Source organism: Mauremys mutica, chromosome 15 (assembly GCF_020497125.1).
Source record: "Mauremys mutica isolate MM-2020 ecotype Southern chromosome 15, ASM2049712v1, whole genome shotgun sequence".
NCBI classification, from domain to species: Eukaryota; Metazoa; Chordata; order Testudines; family Geoemydidae; genus Mauremys; species Mauremys mutica.
In genome coordinates, this window is record NC_059086.1 from 34,206,405 (window position 1) to 34,231,848 (window position 25,444).

Below are 25,444 nucleotides of genomic sequence, written 5' to 3' on the forward strand. Positions count from 1 at the left end.
ACCGGCCCCCATCAGAGCCCTTCGTCTCCTCGCAGCCCAGCGACACTGTGCAGCTGGTGGTAGCAGGTGAGGGGCCCGGCTCCACGTCCCGGCTCCCAGACAGACCCTCGTGGGGGGCTCCATGCTGCTAGGACGCTCAGAGCCAGGCTGTGCCCTAAGCCCTGGGCCTAGCAGAGGGGACGCCTGGCCGGGGAGCGGGGACGACGTGGGTGGGGGGTGTAATAGTCCAGGGAAAGCTCTGCCTTCCCTGGCTGGAGCCGCTGCCGAGGGACGCTGGGCTGTGGTTGGCCAGCTGGCCGGGGCCTGGGGCTGTCCTGTTTCTAGGGTATCCAGGCTCATCAGCTGGAGGGGGGCGGGCTCCCCCTGGCAGAGCGTGGGGGACAGGGACTCTTTCCTGGGCCCCCCCATCCCGGCTGCCCTGTAGGGCTGAGGGGCAGGGCTCATACATGGGGATCTGGGTCGACTCATGGACAAATCTGCTTCGTGTCTCTGCAGGATAAGGACCAGCCCTGAGACAGAGCAGATGAGACCCCAGCTCTGCTCCCCACCGTGATCTACCTGCGCTAGGATTCAGGACTCCTGGTTTCTCTCCCCGGTTCAGGGAGGGGAGTGGAATCTAATGGGTAGATAAGTGGGGCTGGGAGTCAGGACTCCTGGGTTCTCTACCTGGCTTGGGATGGGAAGTGGTGTCTAGTGGTTACAGCAGGGGGGTGAGGAGGTTTTAATGTTGTACTTTTTAGTTATTTTCCTAATGATAGGTTGATTCTCATTAGTTGATAACCATGAAAACAGTTAATTGGCAACTCAATAGAGTCTTTACGCTAAATCTGGTGCTTTTTCTGTTGCTAACCATGATGGCAAACTATAGCTGTGCACATTGATTTAAGTAGTTCTATGGAGTAATTTACATTTCTTTTGTCTAATTTTTACATTTTGATTATGTTGGAAAATGGCAAAGAATCATTTATTTCCTAGATGATGATGATGGTATTTTACTTCTGATTTGTCCAAGCTCTGTTTGGATGGAAATTCAAATGCACAGAAACAGCATTTTCAATATGTTTATCAATTAAATAAAATGTCAAAGTCAGACTCAGGACTCACAGTTTGTCAGACCACTCTGTTTTATTAGCACAGCGCTCTGCTAATAACACCCAGATAATGTGAGCACCATGCAAGACACAAACTATCTCAATTTATACAGATCAAAAGGGAGCGAACTTGACAAGGTTACAAAGAAAGCAGAACTGACAAGTTCACCGGAGGCTAGACATATGTAGTTAATTTCCTTGCCAACTTTTACCAATCTCTGGCTAATGTTTCACCATTAGCGCATTGTTTATGCCTTAATGTTCCTCTTCCTGACACCTGTATTTTAACATTTAAGCTCTTTTGCTTAAAGGTACACACAGCATTTCTTTAATCCTTTTTATTTTTACAATATAATTCATTCTACTTTCACAATCCCTCCTTTTGGTCACGCTACGCCATGACCAACAATTTACTGGGTTCCACATATTAACCGTTCTTTATCTCTTTGTTTATCAGCGATATTTAAAGTCATTAAATTTTAAAGCTTTGCGATCAGGGGCTGCTAACAGGGAGTTTCGCAAGGGAGTTCTCCAGGTGAAGGAGGAGCAAATACAGCACCCTTGTGGTAAGTGACTGACTGTCTGTAGTGTGTGTTTGTTTGTGTTTGGGGGTTACTTGCTGTGTGCTGAGCTTGTGTTTGTCAGTCTGTATGGTTGGTTGGTTGTTTGAAGGACCGTGTGATGTGGCTGGCAGTTGGAGACTGTGAGCTTCAAAGAAAGGTTTGAAAGATCGAAAACTCAGATCCCACCACATCTAACATCCCATCACAGACCACAGGGCATACTTACCTGCTGATAATCAAAGATCAGTTGCCAAATTAATTGCCAAAATCAGGCTGTCCCTTCATACCATCCCCTCCATAAACTTATCAAGCTTAGTCTTGAAGCCAGATATGTCTTTTGCCCCCACTGCTCCCCTTAGAAGGCTGTTCCAGAACTTCACTCCTCTGATGGTTAGAAACCTTTGTCTAATTTCAACTCTAAACTTCCTGATGGCCAGTTTATACCCATTTGTTCTTGTGTCCACATTGGTACTGAGCTTAAATAATTCCTCTCCCTCCCTAATATTTATCCCTCTAATATATTTGTAAAGAGCAATCATATCCCCCCTCAATCTTCCTTTGGTTAGGCTAAAGAAGCCAAGCTCTTTGAGTCTCCTTTCATAAGACAGGTTTTCCATTCCTCGGATCATCCTAATAGCCCTTCTCTGAACCTGTTCCAGTTTGAATTCATCCTTCTTAAACACGGGAGACCAGATCTGCACATAATATTCCAGATGAGGTCTCATCAGCGCCTTGTTCAATGGTACCAACACCACCTTATCTCTACTGGAAATACCTCGCCTGATGCATCCTAAAACTGCATTCGCTTTTTTCACGGCCATATCACATTGGTGGCTCATAGTCATCCTGTGATCAACCAATACTCCGAGGTCCTTCTCCTCCTCTGTTACTTCCAACTGATGTGTCCCCAATTTATAACTAAAATTCTTGTTATTAATCCCTTAATGCATGACCTTGCACTTTTCACTATTAAATTTCATTCTATTACTATTACTCCAGTTTACAAGGACATCCAGATCTTCCTGTATGATATCCCGGTCCTTCTCTGTGTTAGCAATACCTCCCAGCTTTGTGTCATCCGCAAACTTTATTAACACATTCCCGCTTTTTGTGCCAAGGTCAGTAATAAAAAGGTTAAATAAAATTGGTCCCTAAACTGATCCCTGAGGAACTCCACTAGTAACCTCCTTCCAGCCTGACAGTTCACCTTTCAGTATGACCTACTGTAGTCTCCCCTTTAACCAGTTCCTTATCCACCTTTCGATTTTCATATTGAGCCCCATCTTTTCCAATTTAGCTAATAATTCCCCATGTGGAACCATATCAAATGCCTTCCTGAAATCGAGGTAAATTAGATCCACTGTGTTTCCTTTGTCTAAAATATCTGTTACCTTCTCAAAGAAGGAGATCAGGTTGGTTTGGCACAATCTACCTTTTCTAAAACCATGTTGTATTTTGTCCCAATTACCATTGGCCTCAATGTCCTTAACTACTCTCTCCTTCAAAATGTTTTCCAAGACCTTACATACTACAGATGTCAAACTAACAAGCCTATAGTTACTCGGATCACTTTTTTCCCCTTTCTTAAAAATATGAACTATGTTAGCAATTCTTCAGTTGTATGGTACAACCCCTGAGTTTACTGATTCATTAAAAATTCTTGCTAATGGACTTGCTATTTCATGTGCCAGTTCCTTTAATATTCTTGGATGAAGATTATCTGGGCCTCCCGATTTAGTCCCATTAAGATGTTCGAGTTTGGCTTCTACCTCGGATGTGGTAATATCTACCTCCATATCCTCATTCCCGTTTGTCATCCTACCATTATCCCTAAGCTCCTCTTTAGCCTCATTAAAGACTGAGGCAAAGTATTTTGTTTAGATATTGGGCCATGCCTATTATCCTTAACCTCCATTCAATCCTCAGTGTTTAGCGGTCCCACTTCTTTTTTCTTTGTTTTCTTCTTATTTATCTGGCTATAGAACCTTTTACTATTGCTTTTAATTCCCTTTCCAAGGTCCAACTCTACATGGCTTTTGGCCTTTCTCACTTTATCCCGACATGTTCTGACCTCACTAAGGTAGCTTTCCTTGCTAATCGCTCCCATCTTCCACTTCTTGTAGGCTTTCTGCTTTTTCTTAATCACCTCTCTGAGATGCTTGCTCATCCAGCTTGGTCTACAACTCCCGCCTATGATTTTTTCCCCTTTCTTTGGATGCAGGCTTCTGATAGTTTCTGCAACTTTGACTTGAAGTAATTCCAAGCCTCCCCCTCCTTTAGATCCACAAGTTCTTCAGTCCAATCCACTTCCCTAACTAATTTCCTTAATTCTTTAAAGTTAGCCCTTTTGAAATAAAAAACCCTAGTCCCAGATCTATTTTTGTTTATCCTTCCATCTAGTTTGAACTGAATTAGCTCATGATCACTCGAACCAAGGTTGTCCCCTACAACCATTTCTTCTATGAGGTCCTCACTACTCACCAAAACCAAATCTAAAATGGCATCCCCTCTTGTTGGTTCTTCAACTACTTGGTGAAGGAATCCATCAGCTATCGCATTCAGGAAAATCTGAGCCCTATTATTATTACTAGCACTTGTCCTCCAGTCTATATCTGGGAAGTTCAAGTCTCTCATGACCACACAATTCCCATTAGTGTTTACTTCATTAAAAACATTAAAGAGGTCTCTATCCATATCCAAATTGGATCCCCGCGGTCTGTAGCACACCCCAAGCACTATCTCAGGGGAGGCTCTAGTAGCTTTCTTTCCCAGTGTGATTTTTGCCCAGACAGACTCTGTCTTATCCATTCCATCTTATCCATTTACAGTTAACCTCATCATTGATATACAACGCTACTCCGCCACCTTTGCCTTTATTTCTGTCTTTCCTAAACAGCACAGACCCTTCAATACCTGTACTCCAGTCATGACTACTATTCCACCATGTTTCTGTTATCCCTATAATATCCGGGTTCACTTCCTACACCAATAACTCTAGTTCCTCCATTTTGTTACCTAGGCTCCTCACATTAGTGTACAAACATCTTAATTCTTGCTGTTTGGCTTTACTGACATTATCCGGTTAGGCCCAGACATTCTACCACCAGTATCACCTATTAGACTAGTATCTACACTACCCGTCCTCCTTATGTCCATTCTCCTGCCCACGGCTGTATCCTCTCTTACTTTGTTTTCTTCCCGCTCCATGTTAAATTGTGGTGTGGAGATTACCTGGACATCTCCCAACCATCTCCCCCAAATTCCTATGCCCCGGGGAGGCCCCAGAGCCGCAGCACCTGGGAGAGCCCTGGGGGGACCTGGGCCAGACCTGCCAGATGGGGGGCTGGGTGGTAGGGCTCTGCTCTTGGGGCAGCGCCAGCTGCTGATTTCCCCGTCCGAGCCCCCGAGTGTCTCTCCCCTTCCCCCACAGCAGCCCCCCCAGGGCACCCGGATTTCACCTACGCCAACATCGCCCACCTGGTGCTGAGCACCATGGTCCTGTTTGTTCTGGGGCTGATCCTGTCTGAGGCCTATTACAGCCACCTGAGGGGAGCACCTAGGTGAGATGACCCCCCCCATGCTCCTTGCTCCCTCCAGGGGCTGGGCCCAGGGCGACACCGGCCCCTCTAACATGCTGTCTCTCTGCACCCCCAGGAGCCTGGATCCGGCCGTACAGAGAAGAGCTGATTCCATGTGGGGGGCTGAGATGCCAGCACAAATTCCCTGCCCCCAAACACCCCTGCCTCAGAGAATCCCACCCCCCAGAGTGTTCCCGACCCAACTGCTGCACCCCAGGATTGAACCCCGACCTCTGGCCCCGCGGGCACCAGTCGCTGTGGCACCAGCTAGAGGAGCTGCCCCAGAGCTGGGTGCATCAGGCTCCCCACAGAGCAGCCCCTGGTGGGTGTCGGGGTCCCATTCGCTGCCCCAGCTGGGCTGGTCTCTGCCTGGGGCTGTCAGTGGGGAGCGGGGACGCTGCGTCTGACCCTGGGGCTGGAATAATGGTACTTACTGCCCCCCCCGGTGTCTGTCCCCCTCCTCTCTCTGCAGCGGGGTCCCCCAGCCCCTTTTCTGCCCCCCTTTTCCCTAGACCTCCCCCGCCCTGTGTTTCTGATTTACAAACCCCCAGAGCTTCCTGCTCCCCTGCCCCCCAATCTCCCCACCCCAGGGGGCGGCTGTGACACCGGAGCCTCCGAATGTCCCCTCGTGGGGGGTTCAGCCGACGACGGTGAGTGAGAAGTTCAGGCAGCGTCACGAGAACCTGGATGAATGAACGTTGAGGGGAAAGTTGGGGAGACTGAAAGACGGGATTAGTCCAACCCGAGCGGTCGCCGGACAGACCCCACGGGCCGGGCTGGGGCCCGCCTGGGACACGGGAGAAGGGGGGGAGCAGAAACCTGTGATCCAAAATTGGAGTGTTGGAAATGAGGCCTCATTGGTGGATAAAATATTGCGGTGATGGGTCGTGTCGCCCACCACCCTTTGGGGGCCTTAAAGAAAGAGACTCACTTCACTGTTGTGGCTGCCGCCCCCCCATCTCCTGAGCCCCCCGTGCTATCTGGACTCTTCTCTGTGGAGGCGTCCTGAGCAGAGCGGCTGGAGAGCGGGACCCCGACGCCATCGCCCCTCCTCCGGCTGAACCCCCAACCCGGGAGGAAACGGGGTCGGACTTTAACAGCAGCCGTGGTGACACTGCCTCCAGCCCAGCTCCGCTGGCTCCTCTGCCCCCCCAGCACAGTCGCTAGTGTCTCCGGGGCCAGTGTGGAGACACCCAAACCCGGGGGATTTTCTGTCTAGAGTCTCACTCCAGCGAACAGTGCCGGGGCTGGAACAAACCCCTCATTTCACACGGCGCCTGCCACGACTCCCCTGGTTCCTGCTCTGCTGGGTCTGTAACAGCCGGTCCCAGGGGTCAAGGGGTGGGGGGGTTGCCGTGGGGCTGAGCAGGCTGTGGGCTCTGGACCCTGCCCTGTGTTTAACCCTGTTCAGTGTGGGGCAGGGGCTGGGGAGTGTTCGCACCTTGAGCCCTTTATTGCGTGTCCAGGAACACAACAGGGCCCAGAGCGATTTAGCCGCTAGCTCTTCTGGCCCCCCCCCCCCATGGTGGGCGTTTGGGGGAAGTAAGTTGGGGTTGTCAGAAGGGGGGTTGAGGGGGCCGGGATGGGTGACAGGCATTTGAGGGCAGACAGGCTCCCCCAAGAAGGTCAGAGCTGGCAGGGTAGGATTGTTGGGGTGTCTGAGGGGGAGAGGCAGACGGTGCCCCCCAGGAGGGGGCTGCCATTGCAATCCCTCGGCAGCTTCCTCTCTCACTGCCCCCTCCTGCTCCTGCCCCCTCAGTCCTGGGTCACCCACTTTCTTGCCACTCAGTCTCCTGCCCCCACACACCGCTCTGCCCCACATTCACTGCCCCATAATGGCCCTCCATGTCTCACCTTCCCCTCCTCTCTTCCTCCTCTCCACCCCTCTAGTTACTCCTTCCCCCCACATTCCCAGCCCCCCAGTGCCCTCTCCTGACCCCCCTTTCTGCTACCGCACTTTGCCACATACCCCCCACCAGTGGGTCTGAGGTGGAGGGGGCAGGATTGTTTCCCACCAAACCCCCTGCTGAGCCAGGCGGGAGGGGGAGAGAGAGGGGATGGGGTTGCCTGAATGGTCATGGGACAGGTTCAGCCTGAAACACATGTTGTACTTAAAGTCCTGCACAGGATCTTTTCAGGGGGGTTAAGGCAAAGCGCCACATTTATTGGTAATACAGGTATCAATCAACACTGTGTCATATGCATCTGATCTATATTACACCCATACTCACACACACACACAAGCTCCCCGTAACTGCAATTGATTAAAAGGCGGGGAGATCTTATTCTACTAGCGAAAAGACATTTTTCTTCTACCTGACCTATCCTTAGGGGCTATAACATTATACTGAGGCTCAATACAAAGTCTCTATATAAGGATTTGATAGAAAGTTCCCATTTCAAAGGACTTGATACGAAGTTGTATGAAAACAGGGGTCACACAGGGATAAACCTCGTATAAGGTTATATGAAGAGGCACAATACAAAGTCGTAGAAAAGTTATGCGAAGATGCTTAATGCAGAGATTTATCTACACACACATGGGGGGGACCCCAAATCCTCCCATCCCCAGTCACTGTCCTGCCCCAGCCTCCCCTCAGTATCAGCCCCCCTTCCCCTCCCCCCACATTCTTCTTCCCTACCTCCCACTGCCCCCACATCCCCTCAGCCTCTCTCCCTGATGGGGACAGGCCAGGTGGAAGATGGGGGCTTTGGGGGAGATGGGCTGATGGGGGGTGAGCATGAGGGGGGAGCAGGCTGGGGTGTCTTTCCCACATAGATCCCCCCACACAGCAAACCGGGGGGGCAGGATTGTTGAGATGAGGCAGCACCAGCCGGGGGGAGGGATGTGGGGGGGGAGGCAATGACCCCCCCATGACTATGGGGCAGGCTCAAGAGATGGGAGTTGTGGGGCACAGGCTGGAGGTCAGGCTAGAGTCAGAGAAGCTGGAGAGGGGCTCGTTCCCATGCAGCCATCACCCCACCCCAACAGTCTGGCCATCTGAGCCAGGGGTCAGTGAGGGGCCGGGCTGCAGGGGCGGCCATGTTAACTGAGGGCAGCCAGGGGTCCCTTCCCTACAAGGGGGAGGTCAGGGGCTGGCATGAGGGGACGGGGGATGGGGGGTCAGAACAGGGGATAGGATGAGAGGCACAACGGAGGATGATGGGACAGGGCAGAATTGGGGGGAGAGGGACCTGATGGGGGGACGTGAAGAAACTACAGAATGGGGAGGAGACAGCCAGGGACATGAGGGGACATGGGACTGTTACCTCAAGGGGAATAAGGCAACGCTTCAAAAGGAAAACTTAGAAATGGTAGGGGAGAAATAGGAAAGGAAAGCCTCTTTTCTCAGAAGATACAAACTCGACTCCCTCCTGTCTCTATCACCAGTGGATTTAGCCTCTCTCCTTGTGTGGTGTAAATCAAATAAAGAGGAGACAAGGTGGTGTGGCACAAACAAAGGTCAGTGTAGTCAGGATACAGGTACAGAAAAACTGGGAGGAAGAGGGGGAAATGCAAACTTAATGAATACAATGAAACAGTGACGGGCTTTGGGAGCTTAAAGCTCAGGCCCATAAACCCTCTGTGAAGACCCGACCGTGGATGGGCCGTCGCTGGGGGCGGACGGCCCCGCGCCGGGGCTGAACACGTTCTTATAAAGCTTTTGTGGCGGGAAAAGTGCTGAGGAGATGGAACGCTGAGGGCTGGTTTTGGCGGGAAAAACCGGTTTTGACCGGTTTGAGCCTGTCCCCTGATGGTAAACAAGTCCCCTCTCAGAGATGGAGTCCAGGGGTCATGTCATAGGTTTATTCCCCACTCTGAACTTTAGCGTTCACAAGATGGGGACCTGCATGGACTCCTCTAAACTAAAATCCTAGTTTAGATCTGGTACGCTGCCACCAGCCAGTTTGTTTAGTGTCTGGCACACTCCCTGTTCCCCCAAACTTTCCCTGGGGAACACAGATCCAAACTCCTTGAATCTCAACACAAAGGGAAATAACCTATTTCCCCCACCTCCTTCCCCTGTCCTCTCTCCTAGTCCTTAGGAGAGATACCTTGATTCAAACTAATTGAATCAAACAAAGAGGGATTCACTTTTCCCCTTCCCCTTCCCCTGAAAATCCAAACAAGGGAAGAAATCAATCAAGTTCTAAAAAGAAAAGATTTTATTAAAAGAAAGAAAGAAAGTACACTATCACTGTAACACCAAGATGGAAAATATACAGGGTCTAGCTATAAACTTGGAGAGGCTTCCCCCCCCTTCCTTTCTCAGAATAATCAAAGTAACAGCAAACAGAAATAAAGATATTTCTTCAGCAGACACACAACTGCAAATGTAGAAATTAATTATAAGACTAAACCGCCTTTCTAATACTCACTATACTGAATAGAAGAAAATACTTCAGGAAACTTGGAGAGCCTGGAAAATATGTCTGGCCTCTCTTAAATCCAAAGAGAGAACGGCAACCCAAACAAAGGACACAGACAAAGACTTCCCTCCACAGAGATTTGAAATTATCTTGTCCCTTGATTGGTCCTCTGGTCAGGTGTTCATCAGGTTACTGAGCTTGTTAACCCTTAACTATCTGTTTATGACAGGTCAATAGTTCATCTGCTCCATACTGGATCATATTTTAAAGCCAGTGATTTACTTCATAAACACCTTATTAAGCAACAAATTGAACATATTAAACCATTTATACTTCTTACACCTAACAGGACAGGGGTGGGGTTGGGGGGCACATGAATGGGGGAGGGGATGCAGGCAAAGGGGGCAAAATGGGGGGCTGAGGGGTCCAATGGGTGAACATCAGGGGAGTGAAAGGCAAATCAGCTGGGGAATCTGCTGGGGGAGGCAGTTCCTCTTGAGCTCTGTCCCCGTGATCTTGTCCCCTCCCCTTTCTGGGGGGCCGGTCGGCTCCCCCTCCCCCAGTGTCCCTTTCGCAACATCCTGAGGCCGGAGAGGGACCAGGCAGCTGCAGGAGGGGATGTGGTTTGCTGGGCATTGCAGGGAGCTGGCTTTGCTCTGACCATGGTAGATTTGGGCTGGAGATTGCAGAGAAACCATCTGATGGGGAAGAAAGGGGTCGAGCGCATCACGGGCTTCCTGGGGCTGCAGCCCCCGGCGCAGTTCCTCATTCCCCTCGCACTCGGGCCTCAGGCGGCTGCAGCCGTTGGGACACGGTCACCCTAGGGGAGAGCTCCGGGCCCTACAAGGAAGCTGGGGGTCGTTCGCACTGTTGTGGTTGTTGAGCCTGCGAAGCGGCCCGGATGCAAGCTCACAGGCAACTTCCCCAGCTGTGCCAGGGCCCCGCGAACCAGGGGAAATTGGGGACAATGCTGAATGTTGTAACCCGGGCGAGAGGACCAGCCACAGACGCTGGGTTGGTCTGACCCGAAAAGCCCCCTGGCTACAGCCCCAGGACTGTTGACATCGCGCTGAGCGAAAACAGAAGCTGGAAGCAGGAGTTAATAGCCCCAAATTGGTGGGAGGGACTTTGGGCCAGCACAGAGAGAAGCCCCCAGCCAAGAGGCCCTGCAGGCCGGACTCGAAGGGGGATCATAACACAGATGGGGGGGACGACGCTGGGAAGAAGGGTCCTGCCACCTAGCACCTGTGGGCGTGTGGCCCCCACCAAAGCAAGTGTCTGAGCTGTGTGTGACGGAGTCCCCAGGTTGAAACCTGGACTGTGGGACCGCTGAGCCCTCCAAAGCCACTATCCTGGGCTGCCTCTGATACTGTGATGCTGATGTCAAGCTATGAACCTCTGAGGCTCTGCACTCACACAGCCATCCACAGGCAGGGACTCACCCAGCTGCGTTACACGAATGATCTCCCAGCCACTCAAGTACCAGCAATAGGGGGCTCCAGCCAATTACCAACAGCTCCCCAGCCTTACACCCCAGACCAATACCATCCTGCAGTTCTCAGAAGCCATTCCGGTGTCAGTTCATTAAGTCCCCCTCTCCCTCAGTGTGGCGGGGACACGCACTAGCCTTTGTAAACTGAGCTGAGATTTCCCAGCACTTCAACCAAAACACACTGTTTTAGGTCAAATATAAAACAGATTTGTTAAGTGCAGAAGGAGAGATTTTAAGTGGTTATAAGGAGCAGGTGCAGAGATCAGAGTTGGCGACTTAAGAAATAAAAATATATTCACAGTCTAATTTCTACAAACGAAACAGGATTTGAATCAGGCAGTGTCTTCCCCGACAGATGGTACAAGCAGGTTACAGATCCTCAATACACAGACTAGACTCCATCCGAGCCTGGGACGACCCTTCCCCAGTTCAAGTCTTTGTCCTCCAGATGTTCCTCCAGGTGTTGAGTTTTGGGGAAGAGAAGCCCAGGGATTATGCCCCTTCCCCTCATTTGTATTTTCTTCCACCTTGCTGGAAAGATCTTTGCTGTGACAGGGACCAGGCAGTCCCCATTGGTCCAGCAATCTCCATTCTTTCCTTGATGGGTGTTGATGAGCCATTAACAGTGTCTGGCTGGTCCTTTGTTGCAGTTGAGAGGTTGGCTGTGGGCGTCATCCAACCTCACCCAGCAATGCTTCAGAACGTCCCACAGGACGACAGCACATACAATGCATCGGGACATGAATGTTCAAGAGATCAAGGTTTTTAAAAATGATGCCTCCCAAGGCAACTTTGTACCCAACCGATCATAATTCTATCGTAGTGGTGAATACTGGAGCTCCTCAGTGCTACTTTGAGATACAGATTGTCACCCTGTGGTATCACCGCGACGTGACCAGGGCCTGGGAAAGAGACGTGTAACGTTTGAGGAAGAGGCTGTGAACTTCCTTTCCCGTGCAGAGGCGGCTGTTTGTGGTGTCCCTGTGCCCACAGGGTAGGGTGACTTGTTTACTTTCACCTTCCCCATCTTTTCCTTATTTGTTTATGAGTTGCTGTTTAATAAATTGTACGTGCTCTGAACTCTATGTACTGATCAGTGGGTCCGGGAAGCACCCGGTGCAAAGAGAGAGCCCCGGAGTGGGGACACCCTCACCCCTGTCCTAAGTGACCATGACAAGACTGGGGGTTGAGCCCCCAGGGATCCGGGGCCCAGCCTGGCCAGGGTTACGAGGACTCTGCCGCACGGGAGGGAGGAAGGGGAGCCCTCGAGGTCAGGCAGGCCTCTGGATAAAGGAAGGATAAAGCGAGGACTCAGATCCTTTCACTAGCCAATCCCACCGGGGCGGGTATAAGCCAGGAAAGTTTTCCACAATAGCAGGACCCTTCCCCCGCTTACACTAGGAGCGGGGTCAGTGGCCGCCCTGCCCGTCCGTCCAGAGAGTGAAATGAACCGGTTCCTCCTCCCACAGCCCAGCTGGTCTGGACACAAGCAGCTCTGCTCCGGTGACTCCTGAAGGAGCGAGACTTGGAGCCGGGCTGACTCCGGCTGTTGGCCGCGGTCGCTCAGCTCCCGTTTCAATAGATAGGCCGGGTTTGATGCCTTGTCCGTGAGGTTAACCCAAAACCATTGCCTGTGAGCGGCTGCTGCTGGGGGTTTGCCCAGGAGCCGAGTAGAACCAGGGGCTCGGTTTGAAACGAGCCCCGGCCCCCGGCCTGTGTAACGCTGGCGAGGGAGAGAGTTTCCAACCCCCTGAGGGCTCTGGGCCTGTGAGACCCTCTGCAAAGAGCAGCCGAGACTGGAGTTTGGGGGGACAGGCCGAGGGTGGGGCGGGGGGGGATTAGAGGGGAGATGGGCTGAGATCAGGGAGCGAGTGGAGACAGAAAGGGGGTGGGTGTTGGAGGGGAGATGGGAGAGCGCAGTGTGGGGTTGGGGGGGACAGGGATGAGGGGGAGATGGGCAGAGGTTCGTGCAGGGAGCGGGGGTTGAGGGGGGACAGGACAGGGGCAGAGAGGACGGGGATTTGAGGGGAGTTGGGATGTCTATATAAACAAGCCTGTGGCATGTCCCTCTCTAGGGGCCTGGCCACATAACCACTGACAGTGTCTCCTCCAGCTCGGGGCAGGGTCTCTGCGGGTGTGAAGAAGAACTTCCTTTTTTTTGTTTTAAACCTGCTGCCCATTAATTTCATTTGGTGGCTCCTAGTTCTTGTATTATGGGAACAAGTAAATCACTTTTCCTTATTCACTTTCTCCACATCACTCATGATTTTATAGACCTCTATCATATTCCCCCTTATTCTCCTCTTTTCCAAGCTGAAAAGTCCTAGTCTCTTTAATCTCTCCTCATATAGGACCTGTTCCTAACCCCTAATCATTTTAGTTGCCCTTTTCTGAACCTTTTCTAGTGCTAGAATATCTTTTTTTGAGATGAGGGGGCCACATCTGTACGCAGTATTCAAGATGTGGGCGTACCACAGATTTATATAAGGGCAATAAGATATTCTCCATCTTATTCTCTATCCCCTTTTTAATGATTCCTAACATCCTGTTTGCTTTTTTGACCGCCTCTGCACACTGCATGGACGTCTTCAGAGAACTGTCCACGATGACTCCAAGATCTTTTTCCTGACTCGTTGTAGCTCAATTAGCCCCCATCATATTGTATGTATAGTTGTGGTTATTTTTTCCAATGTACATTACCTTACATTTATCCACATTAAATTTCATTTGCCATTTTCTTGACCAATCACTTAGTTTTGTGAGATCTTTTTGAAGTTCTTCACAATCTGCTTCGGTCTTAACTATCTTGAGCAGTTTAGTATCAGCTGCAAACTTTGCCACCTCCCTGTTTACCCCTTTCTCCAGATCATTTATGAATAAGTTGAATAGGATTGGTTCTAGGACTGACCCTTGGGGAACACCACTAGTTACCCCTCTCCATTCTGAGAATTTACCATTAATTCCTTCCCTTTGTCCCCTGTCTTTTAACCAATTCTCAATCCATGAAAGGACCTTCCTTCTTATCCCATGACAACTTAATTTATGTAAGAGCCTTTGGTGAGGGACCTTGTCAAAGGCTTTCTGGAAATCTAAGTACACTATGTCCACTGGATCCCCCTTGTCCACATGTTTGTTGATCCTTTCAAATAACTCTAATAGATTACAGGTTTCAGAGTAGCAGCCGTGTTAGTCTGTATCCGCAAAAAAAACAGGAGTACTTGTGGCACCTTAAAGACTAACAAATTTATTTAAGCATGAGCTTTCGTGAGCTACAGCTCACTTCTTCGGATGCATAGACTGGAACACACAGACAGGGGATATTTATACATACAGAGAACATGAAAATGTGGAAGTATGCATACCAACAGGCAGAGTCTAATCAATTGAGATGAGCTATCGTTAGCAGGAGGAAAAAAACTTTTTGAAGTGATAATTAAGATGGCCCATAGAAGGTGTGAGGAGAACTTAACATAGGGAAATAGATTCAATTGGTGTAATGACCCAACCATTCCCAGTCTTTGTTTAACCCACAGTTAATAGTATCTAGTTTGCATATTAATTCAAGTTCAGCAGTTTCTCTTTGGAGTCTGTTTTTGAAGTTTTTTTGTTGCAAAATTGCCACCTTCAAGTCTGTCACTGAGTGGTTAGAGAGGTTGAAGTGTTCTCCCACTGGTTTTTGAATGTTATGATTCCTGATGTCAGATTTGTGTCCATTTATTCTTTTGCGTAGAGACTGTCCGGTTTGGCCAATGTACATGGCAGAGGGGCATTGCTGGCACATGATGGCATATATCACGTTGGTAGATGTGCAGGTGTATGAGCCCCTGATGGTGTGTCTGATGTGATTAGGTCCTATGATGGTGTCACTTGAATGGATATGTGGACAGAGCTGGCATCGGGCTTTGTTGCAAGGATAGGTTCCTGGGTTAGTGTTTATGTTGTATGGTGTGCGGTTGCTGGTGAGTATTTGCTTCAGGTTAGGAGGCTGTCTATAAGCGAGGACTGGCTTGTCTCCCAAGATCTGTGAGAGTGAGGGATCATCTCTAAGGATAGGTTGTAAATCTTTGATGATGCGCTGGAGAGGTTTTAGTTGGGGGCTGTAGGTGATGGCTAGTGGTGTTCTGTTATTTTCTTTTTTAGGCCTGTCCTGTAGTAGGTGGCTTCTGGGTACTCTTCTGGCTCTGTCAAATTGGTTTTTTCACTTTAGCAGGTGGGTATTGTAGGTTTAAGAATGCTTGATAGAGATCTTGTAGGTGTTTATCTCTGTCTGAGGGATTGGAGCAAATACGGTTGTATCTTAGAGCTTGGCTGTAGACAATGGATCGTGTGGTGTGTCCGGGATGGAAGCTGGAGGCATGTAAGTAAGTATAGCGGTCAGTGATTAGTATAGATTAGTATAGATTAGTAGGACATGATTTCCCTTTACATAAACCATGTTGACTTTTGCCCAACAATTTATGTTCTTTTATGTGTCTGACAATTTTATTCTTTACTATTGTTTCAACTAATTTGCCTGGTACTGACGTAAGACTTACTGGCCTGTAATTGCTGGGATTAATTCTGGGGTTCCCTCCATTTCCCCAGCCAGCTCCAAACTGAAACCCCGTCCAGCTGTCTCACACCCCCTCCTCCTGGTTCCTCCTCCAGCCTTTGTCCAGTTTCCCGGGCAGAAGATGTCACCTGGCCCCAACCCCCGATCCTGGGCTCTCACGTTACGTGCTCAGGTATCTTCCCTCAAGGAAAGTCTCCCATCGCACACACAGTCCCAGTAAAACTCCCCTGCAACATTCCCAGGTCAATACTCCCCACTCCCTGCTGCATCACAGTGACCTTTCCTGAGTCCCCACAGAGACATAGAGAAGCTGGGAGCTGCCTGATGCGTGGCCAGGCTGAGGGGCCCAGGGTTTCCTGGGTTTTGCAGGGACCTCTGCTTGCTTTGGCTGTTCTAGATTTCGCCTGCAGATTAGAGATAATGTGTGATGGACACAGGAAGAGATGACACATCGTCGACTTCCTGTAACTGGAGCCACCAGCTGAGTTCCTCATTTGGGGCTTGGTTGAGTTGAGCTTCGGGGTGTTGCTGGCAGTGCTGAGGGGCCCCTCGCTGCCCCCATCATGGCATCTGCTCTCACCGTCCTCCTCCTCGGTGAGTATCGAATAAAGCCAGGGCGTGTGCCCATGGTGGGAGGGATCTGAGACCAGGGCGTGTGCCCATGGGGGGTCGGATCTGAGACCACGGCATGTGCCCATGGTGGGGGGTGGGATGTGAGACCAGGGCGTGTGCCCATGGGGGGTCAGATCTGAGACCAGGGCGTTTGCCTATGGGGGGTCAGATCTGAGACCAGGGCGTGTGTTCATGGGGGGTGGGATATGAGACCAGGGCGTGTGTCCATGGGGGGTGTCATAAACAGATAGTTAAGGGTTAAGGTCTGTTTTACCTGTAAAGGGTTAACATGTAGTACCTGGTGACCACCTGACCAGAGGACCAATCAGAGATAAGATTTTTTCAAATCTCTGTGGAGGGAAGCCTTTGTCTGTGTGAGAACTGTTTTTGGATTTAACAGAGGACAGTCATGTCCCCAAGTTCTCCTGGAGTAGTTTCTACTAATTAATAGTGAGTATTAATTAGAAAGGCGAATTAGTCTTATGATTTGATTTCTATATTTGCAATTGTGTGTTTGCTAAAGGAAATGCTTTATTCCTGTTTGCTGATATTGCTTTTACTGAGAAAAGGGGGAGGGGGAATTCTCTCCAGAGATTGATAAGGTTATACCCTATGAGTGTCCAGCTTGGGCTCATAGAGATTCTGTACTTTCTTTTTGTTCTCTTAATAAATTCTTTCTTTTCTTTGGACTTGGGTAATTCCTTCCCTTGGGGAAATTCAGGGGAAGGGGAGGGGGAAGTGGGCTGCTTCCCTGTGTGTGTGAGATTCAAGGCGTTTGAATCCAGGCACCTCTGTCTCCAGAGCAGGCTGGAGAGAGGGAGGAGGGGGGAGGTTCCTCCTCTGTGAATTGATCTGTGTTCCCAAGGGGGGAAACAGGGGTGTCCCGGCCCACGGAATTGACCGGGTGGTGGCAGCCGAAGGGGAGACCTACCCTAGGATTTTGGGGTGGGGGGAAGACATGCGGGTCCTCACTTTGAAACCGCCCAGTTTCAAGTGAGGGTAGACTCCTGACAGGGGGTGGGATCTGAGACCAGGGCGTGTGTCCATGGGGGGTGGGATATGAGACCAGGGCGTGTGTCCGTGGGGGGTGGGGGGTGGCAGAATCTGAGTCCAGGGCATGTGTCCATGCAGGGAAACTGACACCAGTTTGGGGGTGGGGGTCTGAGACTAGGGTGCAGGATCCAGTTGCCCTGGGATCTGGTTATTAACGAGCCGTCTCCTCTCCAGGCTGCTGGCTGGCCGGGTACAGCGGAGTGTGGGGACGTGAGTATCAGTTTGTGGGGAGGACGATAACATCAAGGACGGGGGAGGGGATGCATGGCGTGGAGAAAAGAGGAACTGATCCCTGAACCTTCCCCACACTCAGCCCAAACTCCCCCTGTGAGCTCAGACCCATCCCGGCCCCGCTAGGGAATAACTAGGAGCCGAATCAGGCTTGTGGGGTCTGATGAAGCAGACGGGAACTGTCCCCTCGTTCAATGTCCTCTCCCACTCCCCACCCCCGGCTGTGAGGATCGGGGTTGGGGGCGGCATGTGGATTTATTTCTGTCATGGACTCACAGATCGTGCCCACTCTTGGCCCCGTGCCATCCGTGGGGGGTTCTCCTTTAAGAGCGACAGCCCTTCTCGGGGGTCCTCTCTCTCTTGGGGTCAGGCCCCTCGACCTCCCGGAGCTGCACCTCTCTGAGCCTTAGCGCCCCTGTCTCTCAGCGCACGCGCTCTGGATCCCCCGGGCCTCCTCACCCCCGAAGGGGATAATGCCACCCTGCTTTCTAGCCCGGAGCGACTCTCAGCCAGCATAAAACAGGAGGGTTTATTGAGAGTTGAGCACAGCACAGGAAACTCTCAGGGCCTCAGGCCTGGCCTCCCTCAGCCCAGCACATCCCAGTCTCCCCTGCAGCCAGATGGGCTCTGCCTGTCCCCCCTCTCCAGCCCAGAGCCTCCCTACTTCCCAGCTGGGCATCTGATATCACCAGCCCCAGGCCTCCTCTGTCCATTGTCTTCTCTCCAGGTAAACAGGGTCTTAAACAGGAAGGCCTGGGTCTCCTCTCCTCTCAGCCCTCCTCTGGCCCCTCTGGCTGGAACCGCCTGGTCAGGTCACTGGGGTCCTCTCTCTGCAGCCCATTGTCCTCCCACTGGCCAGAACCAGCTGTGACTCCTGAGCTGGGCCTCCGGGTCACCAGGTCACCAGTCACTGGGGTCTCCATCCTCCAGGCCATCGGACGCCATCGGCCGGGGTCTCAAGTCTCTCTCCGGTCCTCTTTAACAACAAACTCCCTCTCCCCTCCCCTCGTTAAACCAGTAACACCCAGGGACAGTGACTCCCACCCCCTGTCCATGCAACCCACTGGAAACCACAGAAAACCCCAAGAAACGCCCCCACTCTAGATCCCCTCTGGGAATCGAAACATTCACGGTTAGTGCAGCCATGGGGGAAAACCCTTCAGATCCTCCCCTGCCCCCAGATCCACCCCCAACAGCTCCCTCCCCTGCACTCACAGCCTCCCCACCAAGGCCTGGGGAACGGTGGGTCTTGTGAGTTTCCTGCCAGTCACAGACTCTATTTCCAACCCTGGGATGGGGGGCAGAGCTGCATCGGGCCCATGGCTCAGGCTGGCCTCAGGCGGGGGGTGGTGGTGGCAGGTGATCTTGCATGCAGCCGGGCCCTGAGCTACGTCTGGGTGAACCCCCTGCCCCCAAGCCCCATGGGCAGGCAGTGCCAACCCTGGCAGGGGACAGACTCCTAGAGAGGCCGAATGACGGATGGACTGAATTGTGACGGTGGGGCGGCGGTAGGGGGGAGCGGGATGCACCGATGGGACGTTCAGAGCCAGGCTTTGCCCTGATCCCTGGGCCCAGCAGAGGGGTCCCCTGGCCAGGGAGCGGGGATGGAGTCACTTGGGGGTTCCCCAGCCAGGGGGGAGAAGCAGCCCCTGGAGATTTGGGGCAGAGGAAGGCCGGGAGCTGGGGCTGCTCTGGCCTAACACAAGGCTGTGGTCACCCGGGTTGGAAAATGTAGCTGGAGCTGCTCAGCATCGCACGGCTGGAACGGGAGTCGGTTGGCTGGCTGGGGCTGACTGGGGACTGGGGCTGACCGGGGGCACTCTGGCGGTGGGGGTGGGGGGGTGTCTCGGGGTTCCGGCCTGCCCGGGGGTTCTCTGGCTGGGGGAGGGGGTGGCGAGGGGCACTCAGGGCTCCTGCCACTAGAAGCGGGGCCTTGTGCAGTGTGTGTGTGTGTGGTGGGGCTGCAGGGCCAGCCTCCCGGAAAGGGGGATCCACCCACCGCCCATGGGGGATGGAGTCACTGGGGGGAGCAGCCGCCACTGGAGATTGAGGGAGGGGGGATCCCTGTCCCCATGGGAGCTGCGGAGCAGGGGGCCTTTCCCAGGGGGACACTCCCCATCTCGGGGGACACCCAGAGAGCTAGGGGCCCAGGGGCTGCTCAGCCGGCCCCTCCCCACTCCCCTGGAAACCCAGTACTCAGTCGGGAGCTGTGCTGGGGAGGGGCCGGTGCCTGGGTCGTCGTGTGGGCCCCTCCCCACCCGGTGTCTGCGTCTCACGGCCTGTCTGCTTCCCACTGCAGAGCCCAGCTACCCCAAACCCACCATCTCTGGGATCCCCAGCGAGGGGGTTTCCTTGGGGGGAGCAGTGGCCATCTGGTGTAAGGGGCAGCACCAGGGCGTGCAGTTCGTGCTAAATAAAGATGGACGCCACATCCAAAGTGCGGATTCGGACTCACAGGCTCTGTTTCTCATCAACAACGTGCGCCGGGAGGACGGCGGGAACTACAGCTGCTCCTATCGCAGCAGATTGGAGCCGTTCAACATGTCAGACCCCAGTGACCCCGTGGAGCTGGTGGTGAGAGGTGAGGGGCCTGGCTCAGCGTCCCCGTTCCCAGCCCCACCCCCAGCCAGACCCTCACGGGGACTCCGTGCCAATGGGACACTCAGAGCGATGCTGTGCCCTAAGCCCTGACCCCGCAGAGGGGACGCCCGGCTGGGGAGCGGGGACGGAGTCACTGGGGGGTTCCCCAGCCAGGGGAAGCAGCAGCCCTGGAGGCTATTTTAACGCTGTCCCCAGTTTGTATGAACCATGAGTTGCTATTTAATCCCGTGATCCCAACTCCTCTGTTCTCCAGTGCCCGCCCCAGGCAGTGCCCTGGCTGGGGCTGAATGAGGCAGGGGCTGCAGGAGAATCAGTGGTTTGGTGGACACGGCGCTGGGCTGGGACCCAGGAGATTTGGCCCAGCTCGTGGAGCAGCCACAGACTCTGTGTGATGGGAGCACGTCTTGGTTTCCAAAAGTGTCCTTCATGGTGGGGGGGCCTCAATCTTCAGGGATCTCAGGCTGAACACCCACAAACCGAGACACCCACAGTTAGTGGAGACCTCTGCAAACCCTGGCCTCAATAGCGCTGGATCCCTTGTGTTGGGGGAGCATGTAGGGCCCCCACCATGATCAGGACCCTGTTGTGCCAGGCGCTCCCTAAACACAGAGTGAAGAGAGAGTCCCTGCCCCTGGGAGCTCAGTGAGGAAAGTGAATCTGTCTGTGCCTCAGTTTCCTGCTCTGTAGAATGGGAGGCTGACTCCCTTCTTGTGTGCGGCTCGGGGCCTGTGGTGCTGGGCGGTGCCGGGCACCAGAGACCAGCCCATGATTCGCTCTGTGCTTGGGGGGCTGGATGCAGTGAATGAGGTAGGGCCCACACACGGGCATATGAGGGTCCCAAGCACTAGGGAGCCGCGGCTCAGTGTCTGTGGGGCTGGGAGCCCAGCTCGCCGGGCCGGGATTCTGGGTGGGGGGAACTCTGGGATCTGGGAGAGAATCTCTGCCCCGGGGGCCCCTGGATTTGCCCGTGGCTGGGGCTGGCTGGGGAGGCTGGGGCTGAGTGGGTGCCTGGGTCTGTCTCTCACAGCCTGTCTCCTGTACACAGATCCCAGCTTATCCAGACCCGACATCTCCCTGAGCCCCACTGGGGTCGTGGCCTCAGGGGCAGACGTCACCATCCGGTGTCAGGGGCAGCACCGGGACATGAGGTTCTTCCTGCACAAGGCTGGAGACCTGAACCTGCAGCAACACATGGACCCTGCTGGGGATGGGGCCGAGTTCCGCATCCCCAGCGTGGGCCGGCAGCACGGAGGGAACTACAGCTGCAGCTACCGGCTCCCATCAGAGCCCTTCGTCTCCTCGCTGCCCAGCGACCCCGTGCAGCTGGAGGTAGCAGGTGAGGGGCCCTGCTCCACGTCCCAGCTCCCAGCCAGACCCTCGTGGGGGGCTCCATGCTGCTAGGATGCTCAGAGCCAGGCTGAGCCCTAAACCCTGGGCCCAGCAGAGGGGACGCCCGGCCGGGGAGCGGGGACGACGTGGGTGGGGGGTATAATAGTCCAGGGAAAGCTCTGCCTTCCCTGGCTGGAGCCGCTGCCGAGGGACGCTGGGCTGTGGTTGGCCAGCTGGCCGGGGCCTGGGGCTGGGGTCACCCAGGCTGGCTGGCGCTGCTGGGGCTGCTTGGGATGGCATGACGGGGGCTCGGGTTGGTTGGGCGGCTGTGGCTGACCCTGGACTGGGCTGGGGCTGGCCAGCCGGCCGGTGGCTGGGGTCACTCGGGCTCGCTGGTATGACTGGGGCTACTCGGGCTGGCGTGACTGGGGCTCAGGTCGGATGTCTGGCTGCGGCTGACTGGGACTGGGGCTGTGCCGGGGGTCCTCTGGCAGTGGGGGTTGGGGGCTGTCTCGGGGTTCCGGCCAGCCTGGGGGTTCTCTGGACAGGGAAGCCTGTGGTGAGGGGCACTCCGGGCTCCTGCCACTAGAAGCGGGGCCTTGTGCAGTGTGTGTGGTGGGGCTGCAGGGCCAGCGTCCTGGAAAAGGGGGTCCACCTAGCACCCATGGGGGATGGAGTCACTGTGGGGAGCGGCAGCCACTGGAGATTGAGGGAGGGGGGATCCCTGTGCCTGGGGGAGCTGCGGAGCAGGGGGCCTTTCCCAGGGGGACACTCCCCATCTCGGGGGACACCCAGAGAGCTAGGGGCCCAGGGGCTGCTCAGCCGGCCCCTCCCCACTCCCCTGGAAACCCAGTACTCAGTCGGGAGCTGTTCTGGGGAGGGGCTGGTGCCTGGGTCGTCGTGTCGGCTCCTCCCTGCCTGGGGTCTGCGTGTCACGGCCTGTCTGCTTCCCACTGCAGAGCCCAGCTACCCCAAACCCACCATCTCTGGGATCCCCAGCGAGGGGGTTTCCTTGGGGGGAGCAGTGGCCATCTGGTGTAAGGGGCAGCACCAGGGCGTGCAGTTCGTGCTAAATAAAGATGGACGCCACATCCAAAGTGCGGATTCGGACTCACAGGCTCTGTTTCTCATCAACAACGTGCGCCGGGAGGACGGCGGGAACTACAGCTGCTCCTATCGCAGCAGATTGGAGCCGTTCAACATGTCAGACCCCAGTGACCCCGTGGAGCTGGTGGTGAGAGGTGAGGGGCCTGGCTCAGGGTCCCCGTTCCCAGCCCCACCCCCAGCCAGACCCTCACGGGGACTCGGTGCCAATGGGACACTCAGAGCCAGGCTGTGCCCTAAGCCCTGACCCCGCAAAGGGGACGCCCCGCTGGGGAGCGGGGACGGAGTCACTGGGGGGTTCCCCAGCCAGGGGGAAGCAGCAGCCCTGGAGGCTATTTTAACGCTGTCCCCAGTTTGTATGAACCATGAGTTGCTATTTAATCCCGTGATCCCAACTCCTCTGCTCTCCAGCGCCCGCCCCAGGCAGTGCCCTGGCTGGGGCTGAATGAGGCAGGGGCTGCAGGAGAATCAGTGGTTTGGTGGACACGGTGCTGGGCTGGGACCCAGGAGATCTGGCCCAGCTCCTGGAGCAGCCACAGACTGTGTGATGGGAGCACATCTTGGTTTCCAAAAGTGTCCTTCATGGTGGGGGGGGGCCTCAATCTTCAGGGATCTCAGGCTGAACACCCACAAACCGAGACACCCACAGTTAGTGGAGACCTCTGCAAACGCTGCCTCAATAGCGCTGGATCCCTTGTGCTGGGGGAGCATGTAGGGCCCCCACCATGATCAGGACCCTGTTGTGCCAGGCGCTGCCTAAACACAGAGTGAAGAGAGAGTCCCTACCCCTGGGAGCTCAGTGAGGAAAGTGAATCTGTCTGTGCCTCAGTTTCCTGCTCTGTAGAATGGGAGGCTGACTCCCTTTTTGTGTGCGGCTCGGGGCCTGTGCTGCTGGGCGGTGCCGGGCACCAGAGACCAGCCCATGATTCGCTCTGTGCTTGGGGGGCTGGATGCAGTGAATGAGGTAGGGCCCACACACGGGCATATGAGGGTCCCAAGCACTAGGGAGCCGCGGCTCAGTGTCTGTGGGGCTGGGAGCCCAGCTCGCCGGGCCGGGATTCTGGGTGGGGGGAACTCTGGGATCTGGGAGAGAATCTCTGCCCCGGGGGCCCCTGGATCTGCCCGTGGCTGGGGCTGGCTGGGGAGGCTGGGGCTGGGTAGGTGCCTGGGTCTGGCTCTCACAGCCTGTCTCCTGTGCGCAGATCCCAGCTTACCCAGACCCGACATCTCCCTGAGCCCCACTGGGGTCATTGCCTCAGGGGCAGACGTCACCATCCGGTGTCAGGGGCAGCACCGGGACGTGAGGTTCTTCCTGCACAAGGCTGGAGACCTGAACCCACAGCAACACATGGACCCTGCTGGGGATGGGGCCGAGTTCCGCATCCCCAGCGTGGGCCGGCAGCACGGAGGGAGCTACAGCTGCAGCTACCGGCCCCCATCAGAGCCCTTCGTCTCCTCGGTGCCCAGCGACCCCGTGCAGCTGGAGGTAGCAGGTGAGGGGACCTGCTCCACGTCCCGGCTCCCAGCCAGACCCTTGTGGGGGGCTCCATGCTGCTAGGACGCTCAGAGCCAGGCTGTGCCCTAAGCCCTGGGCCCAGCAGAGGGGACCCCCGGCCGGGGAGCGGGGACGACTTGGGTGGGGGGTATAATAGTCCAGAGAAAGCTTCACCTTCCCTGGCTGGAGCCGCTGCCGAGGGACGCTGGGCTCTGGTTGGCCAGCTGGCCGGGGCCTTGGGCTGTCCTGTTTCTAGGGTATCCAGGCTCATCGGCAGGAGGGGGCGGGCTCCCCCTGGCAGAGCGTGGGGGACCGGGACTCTTTCCTGGGCCCCCCCATCCCAGCTGTCCTGTAGGGCTGAGGGGCACGGCTCATACATGGGGATCTGGGTCGACTCATGGACAAATCTGCTTTGTGTCTCTACAGGATAAGGACCAGCCCCGAGACAGAGGAGATGAGACCCCAGCTCTGCTCCCCACCCTGATCTACCTGCACTAGGATTCAGGACTCCTGGGTTCTCTCCCCGGCTCGGGATGGGAAGTGGTGTCTAGTGGTTACCACAGGGGGGTGAGGAGGTTTTAATGTTGTACTTTTTAGTTATTTTCCTAATGATAGGTTGATTCTCAATGGTTGATAACCATGAAAACGGTTGATTTGCAACTCAACAGAGTCTTTACGCTAAATCTGGTGCTTTTTCTGTTGCTAACCATGATGGCAAACTATAGCTGTGCACATTGATTTAAACTTTTCTATGGAGTAATTTACATTTCTTCTGTCTAATTTTTACATTTTGATTATGTTGGAAAATGGCAAAGAATCATTTATTTCCTAGATGATGATGATGGTATTTTACTTCTGATTTGTCCAAGCTCTGTTTGGATGGAAATTCAAATGCACAGAAACAGCATTTTCAATATGTTTAATAATTAAATAAAATGTCAAAGTCAGACTCAGGACTCACAGTTTGTCAGACCACTCTGTTTTATTAGCACAGCGCTCTGCTAATAACACCCAGATAATGTGAGCACCATGCAAGACACAAACTATCTCAGTTTATACAGATCAAAAGGGAGCGAACTTGACAAGGTTACAAAGAAAGCAGAACTGACAAGTTCACCGGAGGCTAGACATATGTAGTTAATTTCCTTGCCAACTTTTACCAATCTCCGGCTAATGTTTCACCATTAGCGCATTGTTTATGCCTTAATGTTCCTCTTCCTGACACCTGTATTTTAACATTTAAGCTCTTTTGCTTAAAGGTACACACAGCATTTCTTTAATCCTTTTTATTTTTACAATATAATTCATTCTACTTTCACAATCCCTCCTTTTGGTCATGCTATGCCATGACCAACAATTTACTGGGTTCCTC

At 53.8% G+C, this 25,444-nt stretch overlaps 1 protein-coding gene and 2 long non-coding RNA genes across 3 annotated transcripts in view; all 3 read left to right on the forward strand.

The window, feature by feature from the left end:
* Positions 1-25,444, forward strand: part of LOC123350011 (immunoglobulin superfamily member 1-like) — a 127,296-nt gene that overhangs the window by 25,183 nt on the left and 76,669 nt on the right. The window contains exons 12-19 of the mRNA XM_044988345.1: positions 602-623; positions 5,085-5,214; positions 16,183-16,241; positions 17,487-17,522; positions 19,843-20,124; positions 21,190-21,344; positions 21,399-21,480; positions 22,433-22,714. Of these exons, the coding sequence (XP_044844280.1) occupies positions 602-623; positions 5,085-5,214; positions 16,183-16,241; positions 17,487-17,522; positions 19,843-20,124; positions 21,190-21,344; positions 21,399-21,480; positions 22,433-22,714 (1,048 nt within the window). The remainder of the gene's footprint in view (positions 1-601; positions 624-5,084; positions 5,215-16,182; positions 16,242-17,486; positions 17,523-19,842; positions 20,125-21,189; positions 21,345-21,398; positions 21,481-22,432; positions 22,715-25,444) is intronic.
* On the forward strand, positions 20-1,092 carry LOC123350199. The gene is made up of 2 exons (XR_006573727.1): positions 20-66; positions 496-1,092. It is a non-coding gene; the product is annotated as an uncharacterized LOC123350199 (long non-coding RNA).
* Positions 24,010-25,021, forward strand: LOC123350196. Its single transcript, XR_006573724.1, has 2 exons — positions 24,010-24,070; positions 24,499-25,021. It is a non-coding gene; the product is annotated as an uncharacterized LOC123350196 (long non-coding RNA).